A 14,939-nucleotide genomic window follows, 5' to 3' on the forward strand; every position below is an offset into this window, starting at 1 on the left:
CAGGTGCATGTGTGCTTTTAGTGATTGACCAGAACAATTGTTTGTAAGCTTTAGCAATATGTTATTGGCTGGAAAGTTTGCTAAATACTCTTTAACGAAGATCTTTGGCTGCTGCTGGCAAGGCATGAGCTGCTGCCATCTTTCAATTGTCTCAATACTTTTTATGAGGCTGATTTCACAATAAAGCTCAAGGAACATCTTCCAGTAATCCCATCCCATTTGTAAAAACCCCTCCAATATATTTCCAACATAATTGCATGAAATTCACACGATAAATTTCAGGAAAGCATTTCATTTCTCTTTGGCATGTGTTACTAGTTTACAAGACGCTAAATACTTCAAGCCACAGTAGCAGCCGTATCCCCTGAAGGATACATATATTTTCATTTCCCTTTTAAAGGAAAAGAAGCAAAAATATGAATTCCATGCAGCATCCTTATCAACATAAAATATTTGTGACAAGTATTTCCTTGTTCCTATTGTCTTAATGTATCACTATAATTTTTTCCTCTTTGAAGACAACAAGCTCAATAAACATAATTGTCAATATGAATGCTTTGTTTCCTTATTTTTTAACATTTTAAAGCCCGTAGCAAAGTATAATCTCAGCAGTAAAACTTAGCACAAATAACAATTCTACAGATGAAATATTCAGTCTAAAATTTAACCATAATTATTCATTGGTAGCTCCAGACACCTATTAATATTTATAAAAATTTTTATACAAAAACCATGTTTTGGAGCATAGAAAAGCTCTCAAAAGTAAAACGTGTAAAAAATTTACAAAGTCCTTGGAAGTCTAACAGTTGTGTAAACAGTCTTGGGGGATTTTTTTTCCATTTTCCACAGAAGACCTTTCTCAGTGAGTGATGTGCACCTCACTAGACCTGGGATTTCCTAGAAACATTTGCAAAAGGGTTGTGGCCACCCAGGATTTAGAGATTATTTTCAATTAAAAATGCCCCTTGGACTTAAACAGAATAGCCTATCTGCAATCTGAACCAAAACCAACACAATATTCTTAGAAACCACACATACACAAAAAAAGTCTTTCACCACAACAGTTAAAGCAGCATTTCAGAAAGTAGTCTTATTTCCCTGATATATATTAATTATTAATATTTCCATACATCTGCCTTCATTGCAGATGTTGCCGAGACAGAAGAGATGCAATGGGTGCAGTTTAACAAGGCCACAATTTATTGTTTCATCTCTAAAGCACAACTCAACAAAAATCGTATCAGATAAGTTAACACTTTTCTCTCCATTACTCCTATTTTTTTGGTCCTTGGCCTGTCCCTTCCCAACCAAGCTCTCACTTCTGGCCTGTGTGAAGGCCAACACATTAGGGCTGCCAAATTAAGCCTGTCATAAAGACCTAGATGCCAGCAACATCTGCTCAGGTACCACAGATCACATCACTTATTGAACATCTTTCTTCTAATAGTGTCACACAAGCAGAGGAAGTCAATAGCCTTCTCCAGACCAGTCAGTGCTGCTGTCTTTCCCCAGCTCCCAGACCTGTGAACCCTGCTGGCATTTGTGTGCAGACCACATTCTTATTCCTATCCTATTTTAAGGAATGGTAATAGCTCTCACAACAGCAGAAGTTGTGATGACATTGTGTTGACAACAGATGAAAAACAGGCATCAAGTGAAGGAGCACACTGAAGGGTGGGTGAGTCTTTCCCTTTCTGCTTGAAATTTAACACATCTGCTAACCTGATCCTAGCCTGGACCCTTTGGCCCTGCACATTGACAGTATATTCCTGAGATAAACAGCCTTTTAATGCAAGTTACAATAGATTCTTCCCGTTTCCTTAGGGGCTTTTTCCAGGTTAAGAACTGTATGCTACAAAAAATGTATATTCCATGGAACAATTGCTGCAGTCCAGTGTTCTAGACCACCTTGAAAGCAGCCTAAGACTGTGAAAGGAGAAATGAAAGAGAGAAAAAATCAACATTAAATTCTATTGATAACAATATACGAAAACTACTCATACAATTCAAGGTACAGGAGTATTAACTTGATCTTTTTTCAGTGACAATATTCAGTGGAAGATTTATGTTGCTTCATCACATTGCCATAAAATTTTCCACAAACATAAAAGCACTTCATGCGCTAGGTTTTTAGAATATAGCCTTATAACTAACTAATGAAGACATACCATAAAAGGAAAATAAATCTCTCTTCAAGGCAGAACTGAAGCATTTGTCATTAACACATATGGTTACCAGAGACATAGTGTTATGCAGAACAATCGTTTGCTGACAGGTCCATCATGTTTCAGACCTTTCTGGCACCAGGTAAAAGATGGAAAAATTAAATCAGGTTAATTTGCATTGAAGTTACTGAAAGACTTGTAACAGGCTGTGCCTTGACATCTCTCATAAGTCCCTACCCCAAGCCACAGCATTTTAAAGCCTCCAATTAATGTAAACAATTGGATATGGAATTTCACAGAATTCCACTGCAAGGATCACACGAGTTGTGAAGTCTAGCATTTACTTTTATACCTTTAACCTAAATCAACAGCCACAAAAGAAAACCATTGTAATATATATTCTCAAACTCACAAGATGTGGACAACTGCAGTTAATATCAGTTGTCAATAACTTGTACAATCAGCAGGCATTTCATATTAAGAGTCTATTTCTCTTTCTTAAATCACCATTTTGTGCAGAACTGAAAAATATTTCAGGTGTTTCCTTTTTGAAAAGTTTCTGATACTGGTGGTGTATGCTCCAGGAATGCTGTCCCAATTATAAAGTTTCCTTCCATTTTACTAGCCTTCTCACCTGTGTAAAGCAATTCAGAAAGAAAGACAGTGAAGGGGGTTCTGGTACTACAAGGAGATCGACAATATTCACGTTTCTTTTTCATTGGACTGAGGAGCTCTGCTCCATTTACTTTCTCGGTGGGAAGTTCATGGGTGAGAACAAGTTAACTGAGGCTCGATCTATACCAGATGGATGCTACTAAGCATCTTAGAGGCATAAAAAATTGACATCTGCTCCTGTTATTAAGAGAATAAGCCATGCCTGTTGATGAAACTTACAGGGATGCTCTGGAATGCCTGAGTGCACCTGGATACATGGATACATTTTAAAAAATGTTGCCCTACTGTATTTAGTGGTACTTAGCTCTGGTGACATTAAATTGCTTCCACCTTCTCTTTTCATCTGAAAGAATCTCTTCTATAAATATTTAAAGGTGCTTTTCACCTAGCATATAACTGGCAATTCAGTTTTACTTTGTTCCAATGGCATTCTGTTATTTACTACAACTCTGAATTGAAAAGAAAGATCTCATGATACAATGAGATGGTATTTAACAGCATACTGAGAACTTTCTTGTTTTTATCTATACACTCTAAATAGGTATTCCTAGTATATTTTGGCCTAAGTTTATTTCCATTGAAACAGTTGGATACATATACTAGCAAGCGTAGGGATATCAAACTCGGGCCAGAAACAAAAGCTCCAGAAAAATCCTGTCTTAAGCTACTAATTATATAAATGGAAGAATCAATGAGCATCAACCAGAAATCTGGAAGATCTCCAGTTAACAAAACCAACATGAGCCTACCCTACATTAATTTGTAAAGCTCTTCAGTCTTTAACCGATTCATGTTTTCTATTCCAAAACAAAGGCAAGCCAGCACACTCATTAGGAAACTGTAAATGTTCACTTTTCTACAATTTGGAAAACTGCTGAAGTTAAGTTTAACTTTCCAGTCTAGTTCACCCTAGACTTGAAAGTTAAACTTTCAAGGTGCTCTTTTATTCTGCATAAGGACAGTTTTGAAGACAGGAAGAAGACTTGAAATAATTGGTTGCTGTTCCACATTAATTGCCACTGAAAATTTGGGATTCAATGATGCCCAGTGCTCAAACACATGGGTTTGAATGTATGAAGAAACCAAATCTTTTACAAGACGAACTAATATGCTGCATGCATGCATTTCTACTCCACTTGGTCAGTGAGGATCCACTGGACAGAAAACCCATGAAACTTACCAAAAGCTGTCTTTCACATTGTGTATTCAACTTTTTAACTCAAAGAAAAAAATCCAGCAATAAGCTCCTAGCTGTAAAAATCTACATCTTCTTTCCTTATCTATCCTGACAAACATGTCCCATAGCTGCTACTAAGTTCTATATGAAGTGACACACTCTTCATTAATTGGATTATTCTTACCTCTTTGTGTCAGTTTTTCTAATCCCAAACGTTTCTTCCACCTACTGCATATCCAGACTGACCAATATTTGCCTAATTCTTGATCTCAGTTCACAGTTGCATAGAAGGAAATTTCAAAACAGAAGAAAGCCTCAAGCTCTTTTAGTTCCAGTTCCCTTCCCAAAATTGTTAGGTACAAATTAAATGTCAACATATTATACATTCTTTGTAACTAATTAAAATGGGGGCAGATAATAGTGTGGTTCATTATTGTCTAGTTGTAGTTACACATTAACATGATTCTATTGTTGTCAAAGGAGCTACAATCATCACCTAAGCGAAAAAGAAAAAAAAAAAAGCCACACTGTTGAAATAGATTATATATAGGGATAGAAATTCTGGGAAAGAGAATGACAAATAGTCACTGTATTACAACATCATCATCATCATAATACATTGTTATCACCCCTTCCTCACTATTTGCTGCTTCACATATCTGTTCAGCCATGTGCTAAATTCAAAGGAAACCCAAACCTCTTATAGCACTGAGGTCAAAAAAATGAATTTGTAGTGTCTAGGTCCAAAAATGCCCTGAGGCCTGACTGGAATGTTCCAGTCATTAGCAGTTAAAAAGCATGATCAGTTAAATACAAATGATGTATTGCCCTATGCTCATGGCCTAAATCACTAGCTGAGAAATCACATTCATGTACATGAACTGAGATTGCTTTTCTTTTTTTTTTTTTTTTTTAATATAAATTACTGCAAAAATAACTTCCCTAAAGAGTAATCCATTAAAAAAAGAAAAACAGAACTATGCATTTAAATTCTCATAAGAATGGCAAGGAAAGTTGAACTACGCTTGCACTAGACCAAATGAGTACATTATTCTCAACCAATCTTTACCATCAGCCTCAATTTCTGACTGTCTAGACAGAAGATATTTGCTCTAAAACAATCCTATTTCCTTCATATTATCTTATTACAAGATCCATGACAGCTAGATTGCAGCCCTCGCAGGCAGAAAAAACAGCCTTCACTACCTTGGCCAGGTTTGCAGTTTCAGCTGTGACCACTTGAGGAACTACAGTGGCAGCAGTTTGTCTAAGTTCTGACGTGAAAGACAATGTCAGTTTTATTTTCCTGAAACTGACTTCTTCAATGAAGACAAAAAAATGTTTTCAAAACATTTTTACTATGTTACAAACAAGAACAATCAAAATTGTTAAACCAAGTAAAACTGCGAGCAGCTGAGAAAGAACAGGAAAAAATATTCACAAAAAACAGTTACAAACAACTCTTCCTACAGACCCATTACATCTGTCCTCTGTTTCCATAATTCCTTAACTTTAATTGTGTCAAAAGAAATTCTACAGTGCTTTCTACTTTCACATAATTTCTCCTTCCATGATTGTAAGCCTGCTAGAGTTCACCCATCTTCACCTTTCTCCATTCTGAGACTCTGTCTCTTTTCTTGCTTCTCCTACAAGTTCTGAAGACTTGTGCTCCTCAGCAATCTCAGCTGCTTACCAGGGGAGTCACATCCTTTGCAAGCTTGAGACAAGTCTCTGCTTTTTTAAAGGAATGTAATTACATATATGTGTACATAAATTTGATGTCATATCTCTGACAGTCTAGAGAGACACATTGGTGAAAACGATATTCACAGAAGACAACAGAATTACGATTAAAACTTCAGACTGGGTTGTTCCCCAAATCTGGAAATATCTGATACTCTTTTCAGTGGATGGAAGGACTGTGTGACTCTTTTTAGACAGAGATGAAAGGAACAGTACTCTACTTTCAAGTTTAAAGGGTCCACTTACCTTTCAACACCCCCAGTTCTCCATCTCTGTATCCTGTGACCTCTTGGTCATTAAAAGACTGAAAAAAGGATACAACTGGAGTTGGGACACCAAACTCACAGCACTCTACTTTGCTGACTACATGGAACTAGTGTTCATACATGGACCTGATCCAGCTGAAATCAACAGAAGGCTTTTCATAGACTTCAAAGGTTTTTCAAGCATAAAGCCTTATAAGGCTCAGCTGTGGGAAAGATCAAAAAATGAAGATTCTTGGCATAAATTCCTAGGCAAGTGCTTTTTGAGTGCAAGGTTTACATTTGCTAGGTATGAGCTACTAAATATCAGTACAGATGTGTCTGTCTTCTGTAGGATGCTCCTGATACTGGGTCATTATTCCTATTTTCAATCTTTAAATTACAGCACTTTTTCTGTTTACAAAAGTCGGCTATGTAGTCCAGTCCAGCAAGTCAGAGGGCAAAAACTCACACAGAATGGCTAGTGGAGATGTAGGTCAGTAAACACAAATTCAGCAGTCAATCCTAGGAAGCCACCCTTTACAAAGTGACAAATGATGAACATTTGGAAAATCAGTCCGCTTTTCAAGCTGTCTCAGAAATGTAATGTTTTGGAGTTTGTTTTTTTTTCCTTATACAACACTTAGTAAACCAAAGACATTTAAATTAAGTTCAGAGCACTAGTTAATTATACAGACAACCCATACTGAGACAACAAGTAATGCTTTAGTAATAGTCTTAATATTAACAGCACCCATCTGCTTTGCTCTTTATTTTATACCCATCTTTTGCTCTGTATTAAGTGGCTGTATCTTCCAATGGAAAAAGATTTACATTTTAGAACTAACAGCGGGTTTTTTTCAGAAGTTTTCTAATGCTTTTCAAAAGCAGCATCTCCGCCCCCTCACCAACATGACTGTGACATTTAAACTATTCTTTGCTAATATTTTCTATACATAAAATGTCTGCATTTAAACCAAGTAGTAATTCCTGTTGGGTTTATTGCACCTGTGGGGTATCCAGCACATTTACCAAATTAACAGCAATTTTAATTTTATGAACGCAATCGTAAAGAAATCTTCTTCTTAATATGTAAGAATACAAAGTGAATGTGAGAAAAAATATCTTGGCAACTCCTATTGTTCAGTACAATTGTTCATCATTCACTTACATTTTCACACAGTTCAGTTGATTTGCATTTAAACTTACACTTGAGACACAGAGAAGTGTTTTAATTTAGTAAAGCAATGAGCAAGTCTGAGTCATCAAAACCATTAGAAAACAATGACCAGGCAATGTAAATCTGCACTCATATCAACTATGCAAGTGCTCACTGAGGCCAAAGAGATCTGGGCCTGGTTATGAGAAAGTTAATATAACTCCCACTGAAATCAGGGAGGTTCATACCAGACCAGGTTACAACAGCAAAGACTTACTATAGCTCAATTACTCAATATGGTGAACAATGCAGCTGTTTTCACTAGAGGCAACCATTGTTGTTCAAAACAAACCTTTCATTTTCACAGATTATACCTAAGATCATTAGATCTGTGCACCTTTTCTTTACGACTACAGATCTCGATAATAACAGCACACCAAATGCCAGAATAATTATCCAGATCATACACCATATGAACATTAAAAACAGGAGAATGATTGGGACTTTTAACGAGTTTTGAGAAAAATAAAGTAATGACAAATGCTACAATTTGTCTGTGGAAATAAATTAACAGCAGCATGCTTTACAAGACATATGAAAGTCAGAATTATTTTATTTAACACAAGGGCTATTTTTGGAAAGGAGATGAGTACTGAAATGGCAACAAAAGCAGATGGCACACATCTTCACATTTAGAAAAGGTTGTGAGCATATCCCAAGAGAACGAAGCAAACTCAGTGCCTGGGCAGCCTGTCCATTGGAACTGAAACATTCTGGGAATAACACACAACGTATCTATCACCTCTCATTAAAAAAGTACCACATAGCTTTCCAAAAGATTTAATGAAAAACAATTTATAGTTTCAGAATTATTTGAGACAGTTACAACAAATGGTTTCTTCACGAAGAAAGCTTTTCCAGCTTCTCTACAGCAGAGCACACAGACACACATGCACCCTAGAATTTTGGCCTGGCCACCACTTTCCCAGCTGGGACCTATTGCAGATTATTGCAGGTGCAGTCACTTTAGACTTACAGGCAATTTAAAGGCAGATGTGCTGGCAGTTAGACAACTAGCTTCCTGACTTGTAGGTGAAATCTGGTATTGCTTATCTAGAGGTAATCACTTGCACACTATTTGCTTGCAGATATAAAATCTGAGAACCTTTTATTACTTAAAAGAGTTACCTGTTTTTCTTCAAAAACTTCAGTTGTTCTGAAAGGCAACAGTCCTTCTACCACAGTAAAAACAACCTCCTACCACCATATAGTTATCAGTCATTCAGTATAACAAACTTTTAAAGCTTTACTCTTCCCTTTTACAGCTACTAAACGTTATGCAACATATGGCTCTATTAGCTTAAAACAATATTTTTCCATACTTTCAAAAACAATTTTGAATGAGCCTTGGCTCATCTAGCTTAGTACTAATTCCTAAGTACTTAATCATAGTATATTACTATTAGATTTACACTAAATCACATTTACAAGAGGAAATTTCTCTCTAGTTTCCTTCCATATATCACAAAACTGGCTTACAACTTGAGGAATGCCTATGTTGTATCAAAATTTTCAGTTACAATTCACCTCGTTCACAAATAAGTCAACATGAACACAGAACCCTGATGTGACCAAGGTCATCCACAGTGTTGCCTGTATGTTTCTAACCAGTTTAATAAGTCCAAACAATCTCTCCTACGCCTGTTCAAGCAGCAATCACAATTCTGGATCACACAACATGTATACATCTCCATGCGTCTGGATTCCCCCTGATAAATAAATGGATTTGGTAAAATTCAATTTACTATTGAAGATTATCCCCCCCAAAAATTTTAAAACTATAGTGAGATATACCAATATCTAAAAAGATGGGGAAAAAGTGATTAAGCATTAGCATTTTGGTTTTAATACACTGACAATCATAAATGGACATATATGAATTCATGTAAGAAAATCTAAATAATGAAAATTAATTTAGAAGCAAGTAACAGCATTTAGCAGGCATTACATCTTTAAAATAGCCAATACTGTTCTCTGTTCTATTCACTCCTCCACACCTGAGAGTGGTAGGTCCAGTACTGGGTTCTTCAGTCCATGGAAAGAGATGGATGGGATGGTAATTTCCCTCACATGAGAAGGGACTAAGAGAACTGGGAATGTTTCGTCTGGAATAGAAAAGCCTCAATGGTTTCTCATCAATGTTTTTTAAGTACCTGATGGGAGAGAGTAGAGAAAATGAAGCCAGACTCTTCTCAGTGAAACCCAGTAACAGGACAAGAGGCAATGGCCAAATCTGAAACGTGGGAAACTTCATCTAAACATGGGAAAACACCTTTTTTATTACTGCGAGGGTGGTTAAACACTAGAACAAGTTGCCAGGAGGTGCTGTTCAGCCTCAGCTACTGTTACTCTGGGAGCATATGCTGTAACTTCTCCAGTGACCCCACACCACAAACACAGGCAATTTTACTGGCAACTACCACGAATTCTTAGGGCATGTTCTACCACCCTCTCAGCTTTTGACCCAGTAAACAAGACTGAACACTCCTCTGTCTTAAGTAAATTATCAAGTTGTACATATTACGCAGGAAGACACTTGAGCTTGAGAGGTCTATAACAGATATCAGCTAAGACAAAGATCAACAAGTTCACAGGTCAAGTAAACAGTTTGTCCTCCATAACATTTTTAGCCTAAGAAGTTACAGTGATGTTCAAGCTCTTATTCACGAAGAAAATTCTAATCATGCCCATTTTAAAATGTGGCTCAGATGGCTGGCAGTAAAAATTAAAATCCAAATTGCTTTTTCACTCAACTTGAAAACAGAACATTAAAGGTCACTGCCATGCCTACTCCTCCAAAACAAAACGAGTTCGTTCACAACAAATATCACAAATAGGAAAGGCAACAATCACAGATAGCAATGCAAGGAGTTTAGTATCACTCCAATAAAACAGGCAGGTTATGCAGAAAAGCCCTAGCAAACCTAATCTGAGCATTCAGGCCTCTTGTTCAGCTGGCTGTATGAGGTCCCTGTTAATTTCCATACCTTTTTCAAGAAAACAAAAACCTGTGCAGTAACTGACCTCATCTTCATAGGGCTTTACTATACTAAATTACTATAAAACTAGATTTACAAAAAAATTTGAATACATAAAATTAAATTTGCACCTTTCTCCTGGAGATCAACTGAAACACTGAGACAGAAACTGCCTTAATAAGAAAATGTTGAGAGAAAGAATATATCCAATGACATCACTGTACAACTTCTGTCCCTACAATAGCATGTCTTTTTCAACACTGGATTCACAGTCTTGGTGTTTCATATGGAGCCAGACACCTTAGTCTTTCCTCTCATTCCAAACTAGAGGAGGAATTGCTCTTCCCATTTTATAAGGGCACCATACTAACATCCAGGCTCTTTTAGATAACAGCCAAATGCACACAACACTGAGTATGACATAGAACTGTAAGGTTCAAATCTACACCTTCTCCTCCTAAGCAGGCCATTTGATGCACTTGCTCACTGGAAGAACACTCTTGCCACACTCCCCTGCTCAGGTGTTTTAGAGAATTTCATCAGAAAAAGCAGCACAGCACTAGGAATTCTGCTTTATCAAGGTAGTGACCCAAGAGCATGGACAAGTTCAGGGAATGTTCCAATTCCTTCCTCATACCCGTTTTGCAACAGTCATAGTAAAACTCTAGTGTCAACACCCAAAATGACTTAAAATAAGTACTCTGAACATAAGGCTAGAGAGATGAGTTCTCTTTGCCCTTACTCATTCTGGTCAATGAATGCTTCATTTTGGTGCTGTCCAAGGGCCTAAGTGACACAGTTGGGATAAAAACACTTTCTCTCATCTGCAAATTTTCAGAGCACGCAAAAGTCCACTATTGAACATATTCCAGTGAGAAGAAATATTCCATATGAGAAGACATATGCCAGAGTCCCTTCATTTAGACACTAAACATAATTCTCTACCGTGCATGAACATGTAATTAATAAGTTCTTATATAAGAAGAAGAATCCACTATGACCCCTTCTGCTTACATTTTTTGTCTGATTGCTCAGGATGAAAGGACTTCGTGCTAGCGTGCTCTCTGTTAAAGTTCATGGCCTGGAGACAGGCCACAGATATAAAACACACACATTTCATTGGGTGTAAGACCCAGGTGGTACGTAACTCTTTTAATGATCTCACATATCCTTTGGTATAACCTCCACATGGAACTTCCCAACATCACCAGAACTCGAAAACTCCCATGGCCATGGGGATTTTACAGGAATAAGCAGGCATCCGTGCCCCTTCAACAAGCATTCTGAAAATCAAAGGGGTTTGATATAGATAACTGATTCTTCTTCTAGCCCATATCAATAGTCTACATGGAAAAAATATATATTATTTGACCTGTGCTTCAGTTAAAAGAATTTCCTACTGACAGTGTACATTAAAACAGGCTTTTAAAAGCTTCCCAAGTGCAAATTAACAAATAGGGTTTTTAGAATGAATACCTCTCCTGAAACTTTTAAAAATAAGGACAGTAAAGAAAAACAGGTGAAAATTCTCTGTGAGGGGGGAAATGAATTAAAATCCCTTGTGAACATTTGGAAGTTGGAACAATATTAGTTGCCATTCAAACAGGATCAAAAAGTGTAGAATTAACTCAGACTTCCTATTCATACTACCTCACTCTCTTCAAAAAGTTGTTAGTAATGTGATTTTAGTACCACAAACTATCTGAAATTAAGTCTCTCTGAAGTTTTGGAGACATCATCTCTTGCAAAGCATCCAGCTGCTGTCTCCCTCACCCACGACACTGAAGTTGAATCTAAAGCAGGGCTGAGAAATGAGTGGGTCAGTCTTCTTTCAATTCTTGCCTAACTGGGAGACACTAGAGTTCCTTCCCGCCCTGATTGGGAAGAGCTAGTGCTTAGCTTGCTTCAAAGGTTGAATCAGATTACAAGATAAGTGGGGATCTGAAATGAAAAGAACTCCAGAAATTGCTACCAGTTGAGATGAAAAGGGGAGGGGAACGGCTAGAGGGAGAAGAGAAAGGAATGGAAGGAACATCAGACCCTTTAGCCTGCACACAATAATCTGGCCCAAACCTGCACATTCTACAGTCCACTGTGTCTTATCAGTCTCCTGTGAGAACACTGGATGCTTGATGTGCTTTAAAACTCTCCTCTTTTTCCTCATTATAAGACAATAGAGAGCTTAACTTTTATAAACGAGAGCACTTAATCTTCCAAACATTACAGTCGTTTCATGTCTAACAGGAGTTTAATCCCTAGTAATTAAGATAAATTACCACGTGCTTTAGCAGGTTGGGGTTAAAACGCTGAGATTTTCAACCGATTACAAAAAAAACCAGCCAGTTATCAAGTCCTCACTGAGTAATTCCCCACTATTTCACTCTAGCTAATTAAAATGTAATCACGATTGTTTGGCAGTGTGCATTCTGTCAGCAGTTTTACGTTGATAAAGAAATCTTGCCAAGAAAACACAGGCAACAAAAAACAAAAAAAAAAAAAAAAAGCGCCTTTCACTATGATTTGGCTTGATCTAAACTGCCTCTTTAGCCACTGAAACTGTAAAACAAGTAAGTTACAACCGCTTGACAAGGCAATAAAAATACTAACCGCTCCCCGGGATAATGAAGCATATTAATGGTATCCTCCTGAGGCCACCCCGCGGTGCACGGACAGCGAGCCCCGCGGGGCAGCGCAGCCGCTCCTCCGCCCCTCTCGGCTGGGAAGCCCAGTCTCTTCTCCCCAGCTCCGGCTGCAGGCACCCAACAACTTCTTACTGCCCTTACAACGCACACACTCAGCTCTTCTTTAACACCTTTTCTTTTTTTTTTTTTTTTTTTTTTTTAATCGATTTATCCTTAAATACCTCGGAGACCTGCCTTTGGTGCAAACACCTTTGCCCCAAACACAACTCCACCCAAAGCATTTTCCCGGGCGTTCCCGGTTTCCCACGGAGCGGCAAACCCGGGGTGAGCGAGCGGCGCGTTCCCGGGGCGCCGCGGAGATGTGCCGCCCCGAAGGGCCGAGGTGGGTCCCATCACAGCGAGCTGGCCGGCCCTGCCCCAAGGGGGCTGGAGCTCTGGGGAGGGAAAACGCCTTGCAGCTCAGAAAGGTTTCCATCATTTGGATTAATTCGCCTAGGTTTAATATTTGCGCAGTGAAGAACAGGTGGGGAAAGGAAAAGGTGCGTGTGTAACTAGAAAAGGGGAAAGGACAGGCAGACACCCACTGCTCCTGCACTAGCTCCGCACTGCTTCTAGCTCCCATTTTAAGCTTCGCAGGTCTCCCGCCACTTCAATTCCATGTCTCCCCACTTTATCCCTATTCGTCCACTCCCGTTAGCCAGAGATGTGCCTCTCTGCCCCAGAATAAAAAAAAAAAAAAAAAAGGGAAAAAAAAGAAAAAGCATTATACACCCACCCTCACCTTCCAGGAGGTCAAAACCAAGTATTACAGGCTCATGATTATCGCTCTTAAAAAACAGGCTCAAACTTTCCCACCGGGCTGGGGAAGCGAACCACCTGCCCGCCCGGCGCAGGCAGGCGGAGCCCCGCGGGATCGCCCGTCGCTCGGCAGGACGAGCGCACCGCCGGCCCGGGAGCACCGCGTCGCGCCCGCCCCGCCGCCTCGGACACCACCGGAGGCAGCGGCCGGGAGCGCCGGGCACCTGCGAGGAGCCAGGGCAGAGTGTGCCAGGAGCCCCGCCACCCGCCTGGCGGGGAGCCCGGCCGGCAGCCACAGGCACCGACGGGGCTCGGCGCTGCCGCGGGGCCGTGCCCACCTGTCCGGCGCCTCCAGGTGCCGGCCATCCCCCGGGAGCGCGGGCCCCCAAGTTCGCCGAGAGGCGCCCCCGCCCCGCCGTCCTTTCCGCCCCCGCCCCGCGGGACGCCCGCCCTCCGCAGCGGCAGAGGGGCTCCCCGCGCGGTGCCGTGCCCCTACCTGGAAATGCTTGAAGAAGGCGGAGATGCGGGTGATCTGGAGGCTCAGGCACCTGGAGGTGCATCTGGCGGTGGCGAAAGCCTCCTCCTGCCTTCGGGCGGCGGCGGCCCCCGGCCCGTCGGGGCTGCCGCAGGCGGCCGTCACCCAGAGGAGCAGGGCGAGGGACGCGCCGGGCGCCCTCCGCACCATCGCTCCGCGGGAGAGGAGGGCAGAGGGGCGGCCGGGCGGCGCGGGGGGCTGCAGGCGCCGGGCTAAGCTCGCTCCCGCTCGGCGGGCCGGTGCCGGGCTGCGCCGGGGACGGACACCTCCGCGCCGCAGAAACTACACAAGAAAGTTCAATCATTCAACTCCCCTCACCCCCGTCCTCCCTCCCGCCCGCCCCGGCCCACAGCCCTCCCCCGCCGGCAGCGGGCGGGCCGATGCTGGCAGCGGCCGCGCCATTGGCTGCGCCGAGCGCCGGCGGCGGCGGGCGGGCCCGTGCCCGGGGACAGGCCGGGGCGGGCGGCGGCCGGCTGCTCTAGCTGCCACCTGCGGGCACGGGCCGGCCGCCGGGACGGACACCCTGTCCCCGTCCCTGCACACAGGCCGGCTGCGTGGGGGTGGCTGGCCGCCAGGGCCGCTGGTAGCCAGTCTTAACACCCTGGTTAAGTCTCTTCGATTTCTTCTTTTAAAAATCAGTTTTTAAAAGGGACGGTGAAGCAAGAACGCAGAGAAATCACTTTTTGAAACTCGGTGTTTCTTACAGAGTAACACTGCAGTGAGCGCTTGTGCCAAGGTGAAACACATACAGGCTGCTCTGAAGAG

At 41.1% G+C, this 14,939-nt stretch overlaps 1 protein-coding gene across 1 annotated transcript in view; it reads right to left on the reverse strand.

Moving 5' to 3' along the window:
- The window catches only part of ANOS1 (anosmin 1), a 130,702-nt gene extending 116,174 nt beyond the window's left edge, over nucleotides 1-14,528 (reverse strand). Inside the window, exon 1 of the mRNA XM_066313846.1 lies at nucleotides 14,136-14,528. Coding sequence (XP_066169943.1) covers nucleotides 14,136-14,324 — 189 coding nt within the window. The 5' untranslated portion in view covers nucleotides 14,325-14,528. The remainder of the gene's footprint in view (nucleotides 1-14,135) is intronic.
- Between the last annotated feature and the right edge of the window lie 411 nt (nucleotides 14,529-14,939).

This window comes from Sylvia atricapilla, chromosome 2 (genome assembly GCF_009819655.1).
Source record: "Sylvia atricapilla isolate bSylAtr1 chromosome 2, bSylAtr1.pri, whole genome shotgun sequence".
NCBI lineage: Eukaryota > Metazoa > Chordata > Aves > Passeriformes > Sylviidae > Sylvia > Sylvia atricapilla.